Genomic DNA, 9,193 nt, shown 5'->3' with positions numbered 1-9,193 from the left:
TCTCGATACGAGTTCGAAAGGCATTCAGACAAGCATGTCTGACTTCTGTATCTCGAAAAACAACTTTGACGACAGTTCCGAATGTAGATAATAAAGGCCGCATATGACACAATGTCTTTTCTCAGCGACATGACATCTACACCCAATAAGAGGTATTATCGAAGGAATATTTGTGTTCTGTGTGGGGTTTTCTTTTGTACAAATCGATTTTTTGCGAATTAAGATGATGTGGGTCATTTTAGGAACTTACATTTAATTGTACGCGTATAAACTCACGCACACAGACGTGTTTGACAGTAATAAAAACATACACTTTAATTGTTTTGACCAGAAAATGTTGTATAGTGGTATCGTATATCGAGTTTGGTACTGAGAGGCATCGTATATCGGGTTTGGCACAGAGAGGTTTCGTATATCGAGTTTGGCACAAAGATGTACCGTATATCGGGTTTGGCACAGAGAGGTATCGTATATCGAGTTTGGCACAGATATGTACCGTATATCGGGTTTGGCACAGAGAGGTATCGCATATCAAATTTTGACGCTGATAGGTTTAATAATCGTGATGTTATTGATATTCAAATGTTCTCAACAACATTCTTTCAGAGGCGGAGTTTTAGGACGAAATTGGATCACTCTATTTCCATTCAACTTTTGAAGTTCACACATCGGCGGACATGTTGGAGAGGTCGATCTAACCACAGGAGTCCGTATCTAAAAATAGACGCCCTCATGCATATTCATGACCATCTCCACACGCATGTGGAGATGGTCATGAATATGCATGAGGGCGTCTATTTTTAGATACGGACTCCTGTGATCTAACCTCACCCCACTCGGTCCACGCGTTATATGTTTATTGACTACAACAACACGGCTCCACAGCTATGTATGTACCCATGCTCATAATTATAGTCACCTGCATAGACACATACACCTGCATGGGGGACAATACCTCCGAGCATGGGTATAGTTGTATATACTCTCATCGACACAGGCGAACATTCCGCTGTTGTATTGTACATGGGAACACAAAGAAAAAGTAAATAACTTCTACCCGTACAGCACTCCATACCAGGTACCTGTGTGTGTCTTTTGTCCTAGTTTATAATACTAGGATGATATATGAACATGTCGTCGGTGGTTTCCTTTATCAGAATATATAATTAATTCCACATGGATGACAAAAGGGGTTTCCTTATTTCGGGACTATTTGATACGAGTCCCGAATTAAAGTTGTATTACTACTACGCCAACCTGTGGGGATAGACGGACACTAAGTCAATAAAACATGTCTTTAAATTTTCTTCTTCTTCTTTGAAAGAACCTTTCCTCTTCTGCTGTGGGATTAAGCAAACTAGACTTGGTTAGTTTGATCTAGACTTGCCTAGGCTTTTTGTTACAAAAAATACCTTAAAAAATATAAATTCCACATTCCACGAATAAGAATGTTCGTCACCGGCAGGCTTGTGCTTGTTGTGAAAGGAGACGAAAATTAATGGATTGGGTGTTCGCAGTGATCGAAATACCTGCCTGCCCGACCGTCCGAGACGGGTTGATTTCAACTCGGGCTGCCAGATTTTCAAATCCCCCTGCCCGACGGTCGGGTTATATTTCATATGTGAAAATATTCTAAATATTTCCCGATGATAAACATTAATTCACATGTAATGATGAATGATAAAATGTAACCAAAAAGAAACCCCGTTAGCTTATCCTGAGAAACATATGATTATAGTGGGCAGGCAGGTTTTGGTCAGGGCTGGCAAGTATTTCAGCTAGCCAGTCCTGTGGCCTGGCTGAAATTTTTGGTAGTTTCATACCCTGGTGTTTGGTGACTTGGTTGATGCACGTCATCTTATCCCGATTCCGTGGATCGGTACTCATGATGTCAATCTCTGGATTGTCTGGTCCAGACTCCATTAAGTACAGATTGCCATCATAGAGCTGCAATATTTCTGAGAGGGGTGTTAAACAACACATAAACTACTCTACTACTCTTGCTGCTATTAGTATTATCATCATCATTATTATTGTTATTATTATCAATGTTGTTGTTGTTGTTGTTATAAATAGCGGGTCGGGTAGCCTAGTGGTTAAAGCGTTCGCTCGTCACGCCGAAGACCCGGGTTTGATTCCTGACATGGGTACAATGTGTGAAGCCCATTTATGGTGTCCCCCGCCGTGATCTTGCTGGAATATTGCTAAAAGCGGCGTAAATCGATACTCACTCAATGTTATAAATAGCCCTGCTTTTAGTAAGGGTTTTGAAGATTTTAGCCATATCATATAATTTTTGATCACATCTAAACGTGTTAAAATTGATCTCGATTGTAGTTCCCAAAACATTTCAATATCATTAAAAAATCATATCTTAGTTCTCGCTATACCCTTTGTTTAGCGGTAACGAGAACTAAGATATGGTTTTAATGAGATTAAATACATTTTGTCTCAGCAAAACTCACCTCTAGTATTCTCATTTCCCCCTTGTGATCGTTCCGGTGCCCAATGCATGTCGCCAGACCTGACATACAGATTGAGTGATTACAACACGTCGCCTGCATGTCGTGTCGTCGCACTCAGACAGCATTAGTCGCTGATCAATCCATCTACAATTTGTTTGTCTGGTCCTACCGATATTCTGCTGTTAACTGAACCAACTTTATCTTCAGTGTATTCGTTTCTAAAAAAAGCATTTAACATTGCCAATTGCTTTTAAATTTAATGCTAAAATAATAATGTTTTTCTTTTAGTAACGTCTTTTGTTTGATGAATTTACCCATGCAGTAAAAATAGTTTTCAGTGGTCTTCAGCAAACCATGCTTGTGATAAGAAAAATAATTTCCTGCTGAAAAAAAAGAGTAAAAAGAACAAAAGCTACTTCCCAGACGGGGAATCGAACCCCGGCCGTGGCGGTGAGAGCGCCAAATCCTAACCACTAGACCACCTGGGACCTGATAGGTACAATGTAAATATAACTATATATAGAAAATATGGAACTAGATAGTAACTTTTTGTGTAACTGACTTTATTAGATTCCATGTGTTTTTCTTATGTTTTAGTGTGAAACTGTTTAAGTTCAGGGATTTTATAAGATAATCGTGAAACATACGTTGTCCTCTAAAACTCGTAACAGTGTTGGTGCTGCATATCATTCGTGACGAAGGAGTGCATATCGTGAGCGAATCCTAAAATATGGCACCTGCAGCGAGCAATTCCCCGCACACCACAGAATCAGACCTCTGCCACATTGATACAGCGTACAAACGCTGTGTCAGAGCTCAAAAGCATACTCCTACTCCTCCAGTTCCGGTTTCGATGACACAAAATCCTAATTCCGTTTAATGACGATCAACCCAAGTGACATGGTACATTTTGTCATGTTCTAGTAAATTAATCAACGTGGCCACGTCGTGCAGGACAGTCGAGGATAAAACCTGCGGAAAATGGCTTCTGATCTCCCATCTGAGTTTGATGTGGTCGTCCTAGGAACAGGACTACCGGAAAGTATTCTAGCAGCAGCATTTTCACGTAATGGTTATAAAGTCCTGCATATCGATAGAAATGATTTCTACAGTGGCGCTTGGGCATCGTTTAACACGGGAGGTATTGAAAAATGGAAAGTACGAAATGAGGTGAGAAACGAACCGTCAAATAAATCAAATCTGAATTTATTTGATCCTTTTTACAAAATATGAACATCTACGTGCAGCATTGCATGTTGTCAGTTTAATAAAGTAGGCCAATTGATCATCCATAATGACAGTGATCATATTCCAATAATAACTTTTGTATGTTTATTATTAAAACCACAATATGTTTCTTAAGAGCGTGGGGGGCACGGGTGGCCCAGTCGTCTAAGGCAGAGCTGTGCAGAGTTGCGTCCCTTTGGCACGCCAGAAACCTATGATTGTGGGTTTGAATCCCAGTTCGCCCCGATTATGTTTCTAGGTTTGTCAGCACCATACCTGTGCTCGTGGGTTTCACCGAAGTGGTAAACGTCTGAGACCTGCATCACTTCGGGCTTTCTTCCCACATTAAGCTGATATGACTGGAATACTGTTAAAAGCGGCGTAAAACCCAACTCACTCAATCTTAAGAGAGTGTTGGACTCTTGCACGTAATGTTGATGGATTATCATGTTTTAATACGTACCATGTCCAAACCTTGAATAATTGTTAATTTACCCATTGAAAACTAATGTTGGATCTATGATACCGGTAAGTTAATATTGATAATCACAGAAGTCTTAAACAAATGAAGGCAACAGTGCTGTTTACCGGGTGCAGCTAATATAGTGCTAAATGGCACTACGGGTTAGACAGGAGTTGAATGCCTTTGACAAGACCGTAATGATACATAAGTGTAGGGAGCTGTTGAAAAAAGATCATGAAGAAGTCGCATGCATGCACTCATAATTAGACGAACCGGAACTACAACATGAATCCGTTTTGGATTGAGAAATATGGACTCGTCCACCATTTAGGGTACTAGGTACGTTTTAGTCTGTCTTACAGACCCTGATACAAATATATATCAAATACAGCCCATGCAAGTCTATAATGTTTGGCAAGTCTAGATCACTGCAGTATCAGGTCTGAAAATGAAGAGAGTCACTGGGCTCCTTTTTATTATGTTTTTATTAAGATAACCGAACAACTGTTTTTTGATGTACGATATGTTCATTTCAGAGACTAGATGTTAGTCTAGGTACGTTTCTGTATTCTAATTTTGGCTATGGTACATTTCTATATACAGAAACATACCTGGGATACATTTCTGTAGTACCTGTGCTGACAATGACCCCTTCAGCCTGACTAGTTCAGGCTGCGGTTCTCACTGCACAATCACATCTCATATCCTTAAGGTTAGGTGAGTTAGGGTAAGGTTAGACTACCCTCCGACTCTATCCTAAGCCCTAGAATCCCCTTCACGATCAAGCATGCCTTTACGATCATTAGGGTTAGGTACCCCTTTCCGATCAAATACCCCTTCATGATTCTAATGGCTGTAAGGTAGGGTATGGGCTAGCTTTCTCTCATCAAATTAGTCCAACGTAATGTGAGGAAACTTTGAACAATTTTTATCAAGTTTTGAGTCTTGCAGAGAAAACGGCTACTGCGCATAAAGGTAAATAATGTTGGACTGACGACCCAGTAAACAAGCACTAATTATTTGTAATCAACTACATTTATTTCATGATATATCTATTTATCTATACATGATAAATAATGTCATACATCATTATACATCATGTACATTACTTTCAAAAGATGCTTACTTTATGTGTTTCATTTTTTTAAATTATGAACAATGTTTAATATGATATGATTGTTCTCTAAAATAGGTATGTCATTGAATGTAGTGATATAAATGTATCTCTAATTTATTAATGTTGACACTGTATCAATACAAATTTTAAAATACCAATACTAAATAAATAATTCACTTCCACAGAAACATGAAAATTTATTAAGATTATCATGGTAAAGGTGGATAATGAGAAGGCACAAAATTCAATTTTAAACATTTAATTGATTGGTCTCCTTAATATTTTGCATAAATTAGCTTGATTAATTGATAATTTTTATCTGTTCACATACAAAATGATTGATTTATTATAAATCGATATATTGTGTAACTGAGTTTATATATCAATACTATGATTTCCAATCAAAGACCGACCCTTGAAGATCCGGAGTAGAATAGGTCTTCAGCAACCCATGCTTGCTGTAAAAGGTGACTATGCTTCGACACGGGATCAGGTGGTCAGGCTCGCTGACTTGGTTAAGGAATGTCATCGTATCCCAATGGCGTGGATCAATGCTCATGATGTCAATCACTGGATCGTCTGGTCCAGACCGCCGTCATATAGCTGGAATATTGCTGAGTGCAGCGTTAAACAACAAACAAACAAATCCAATCAATGACCCCTCTATCTAAATCTGTATTCCTTCCCCAGACAGCTGAGCCAGGGAATGAGAAGCAGGACAACAAGAAATCACCAGAGCTGAAAGATGGTGAGAGGGTCATGTCGATGCCTGGCTTTCCAGCAGATAAAAGCAAGATCAGAGTACAATATCATGTTGCTGAAGAAATCGACATCCCAGAGGAGAGTGTTGCAGCGGAGTCAGGTGGTGATGAAGAAACCAGCGCTCCCCCAGAACAACTTCCCCAATCTGATGCTGAAGGTGAAGGTCAGTTTGATGACAAGAAAGAGGAACAGCGGACGGAAACATCTGAAGAGCAGGAGCAGGTTGAGAAGAAAGAGGCCAAGCCAACCCAGAAAATTTGGACAGCAAATGAAATAAAGAACAACTGGCGGAGATTCAACCTTGACCTTGCCCCTAAAGTTTTGTACTGCAGCGGCCAGATGGTGGAGTTGCTGATAGTCTCTGATGTTGCTAAATATTGTGAGTTCAGGACTGTCAGTAGAATGCTAACTCTCCTCAATGGACAATTGGAGAAAGTGCCATGTTCGCGGGCAGATGTTTTCAGTAGCAAGAAGGTGTCGATGTTGGAGAAACGGTTGCTCATGAAGTTTCTCACGTTCTGTGCTGAACATGATAAATACCCTGATCACTATCAAGACTATGTCGGAAAACCCTTTTTGGAATTTTTGAAATTCAAGAAGCTGACGCCAAACACTCATCACTTTGTTTATCACTCCATTGCTATGGCAACAGAGGCAACTACAACAGAACAAGGATTGAAGAAAACTCAGCACTTCTTACAGTCCCTTGGTCGCTATGGCAACACAGCATTCCTGTTTCCTTTATATGGTAGTGGAGAAATACCACAAGGCTTCTGTCGTCTGTGTGCCGTATTTGGTGGTGTGTACTGCCTGCAGATGTCGGCCACTGATATCATAATAGACCAGGACAACAAATGCTGTGCAATACACACAACAGAGGGACAAAGGATTGAATGCAAGCATCTTATCCTTGGGCCATCCTACACTCCAGAGACGCTGAAGGACAGCGCTTCTGATTCCAAAATCTCTCGTGCCATTTTGATAACTAACAAGTCCGTTCTGCCATCAGAAAATCAAGAACTTTCCATGTTGCACCTCCCCTCGGAAGACGATCCATCCCGACCGATCACCATTTTAGAACTACCACCATCGTCCATGGTTTGTCCGAGGGATTCGTTCGTTGTACATGTTACTCGTACAGGAAGTGGTGACCCTGAAGCTGATCTTTCGCCCATCATCCAAACCTTATTTGGAGGCTCGGAGCAGACCGATGACAAACCATGTATCTTGTGGTCGTTGTTTTACAGCCAGGACGATCAATCGGATGTGACTCCTTCAAGTTCGACTCCCTCGAATGTCTACCTTCTGCCTGGCCCTGGGATAGAGATTGATATGGATGATATTGTTCTCCATGCCAGGAAAATATGGGAGAAGATTTGTCCTGATGAAGAGTTTCTTCCCAAACCTCCCAACCCTGAAGACATCATCTACGTGGATGATGCAGAGACGAAAGTGGGCGAGGGAACAGAGAATGCCTTTGAAGATGTTGACGAGAAGACCAAATCTGAGGAAGAGGCTCCAGAAGGGACAAAGTCTGAGGACGGGGATAAGATGACGGAGGAAGAGCCCGAGGTTAAGTCTGAGGAAGAGGGTAAGGTGGACACAAAGTCCGAGGAAGTGTCGAGTGATGAGGGGAAGGTTGCCACAGGTGTCGAGAACAAAGTGGCCTCAGGTGACCAGGTCAAGGAGCAGCAAGAGAGTGGTCAAACGGAACTGGATTTGTGCAATAAGCTAGAAAAGACCAATGTCAGTTAGTTACACTGAAGGTAACACAGGTGGCTCAGTGTCTAGGACACCACAAGTTAATGTTTTTGTGGGTTCAAATCCCAGATTCACCCTGATTGTTTTAGGTTTGTCAGCACCAAAATCTCGTCATGGGTTTCACCAAGGTAACAAACATCTAAGACCTGCATCACTTCGGACTTTAAGTTGACACACTGTTATATAACTGAAATGCTGTTCAAAGCGGCATTTAACCATATTCACTCACTCACTAATTCCACGATTATAATAATAGATTAACATCAGTGAAGCTAACTGGGGTGAGTGAATTTTGGTTTAATACTATTGTCGGCAGTATTTCAACTATACCACAGCTCAAGTTGGCCTGCAATATGTTGTGTTTGGTGCAGACAAACCATTTGGGTATTACTTCATACATGATTAGTATTACAGCCAGGACAAAACTCAGATATGGTGTATTCAGATCAAACATAAAGTAAATATAAATTAAAAACATATTGTCAGTAATTGTGGTTTTAAAGACCTGATGATTATCATGATTATAGTGACTACACAATCGTCATGTGTGCTTGCTGGAATATGTACAGACTTTGATCATATTGGTATAAATGTCCTGGCATTGTTTACCTGTGTTATTATCTCAGGTAAACAATTTGTATGTATATTGTGTGTGTTGTACATAATTCATATGTAATAATTACTTTTACCATGTTTACCATCCAATAATAAAACATCAAAGAATTATGACAAGCCCCAAGGCCAAAAGTATGTTTGTGCATGAAATGATGTTTTTTATTGTGCAATGTTTAATTCTCCTTAAATATGAGTGTTGAATAGCGGACAATAGTCTGCAATAGAATGGATGATCAAAATTAACTTGATAATGTTCAAGAGGGGCTTGCCAGAAACCTAGAAACCTATGATTGTGGGTTCGAATCCTGGTTCACCCCCAGGTATGTCAGGTTTGGCAGCACTATCCCCGTGCTCGCAGGGTTCCCCAAAGTGGCATTAAACCAAACCCAACTCACTCACTCACTGAGGATTCCGGGGTAGAATAGGTCTTCAGCAACCCATTTTTGCCATAAAAGGCGACTATGCTTGTCGTACGAGGCGACTAACGGGATCGGGTGGTCAGGCTCGCTGACTTGGTTGATGCACTTCATCGATTTCAATTGTGTGGATCGATGCTCGTGATGTCAATCACTGGATTGTCTGGTCCAGACTTGATTATTTACAGACCGCCGTCATATAGCTGGAATATTGCTGAGTGCGGCATTAAACAACAAACAAACCAAACCACTCACTCACGAGGGGCACCTTGCATCCCTTGAGCACGTCAGAAACGTATGATTGTGAGTTCGAATCCCAGTTCGCCCTGATTATGTTTCTAGGTTTGTCACCATTGGGTTTCACCAA

General features: G+C 40.7%; 1 protein-coding gene and 1 non-coding gene across 2 annotated transcripts; one reads left to right on the top strand and one right to left on the bottom strand.

The window, feature by feature from the left end:
* Positions 1 to 2,881: 2,881 nt before the first annotated feature.
* Trnae-cuc lies at positions 2,882 to 2,953 on the bottom strand. Its single transcript has one exon. It is a non-coding gene; the product is annotated as a tRNA-Glu (tRNA).
* A 308-nt stretch (positions 2,954 to 3,261) lies between these two features.
* LOC124133339 (rab proteins geranylgeranyltransferase component A 1-like) lies at positions 3,262 to 8,248 on the top strand. The gene is made up of 2 exons (XM_046497708.2): positions 3,262 to 3,635; positions 5,963 to 8,248. Exons 1-2 carry the CDS (start codon positions 3,447 to 3,449, stop codon positions 7,787 to 7,789), a joined length of 2,016 nt encoding a protein of 671 aa, XP_046353664.2. The 5' UTR covers positions 3,262 to 3,446; the 3' UTR covers positions 7,790 to 8,248.
* The last annotated feature ends 945 nt before the right edge of the window (positions 8,249 to 9,193 follow it).

Source organism: Haliotis rufescens, unplaced genomic scaffold (genome assembly GCF_023055435.1).
Source record: "Haliotis rufescens isolate VD_foot unplaced genomic scaffold, xgHalRufe1.0.p SCAF_21, whole genome shotgun sequence".
NCBI classification, from domain to species: domain Eukaryota; kingdom Metazoa; phylum Mollusca; class Gastropoda; order Lepetellida; family Haliotidae; genus Haliotis; species Haliotis rufescens.
Note: the sequence above shows the minus strand (reverse complement) of the source record. Positions and strands in the feature narration are given on the sequence as shown.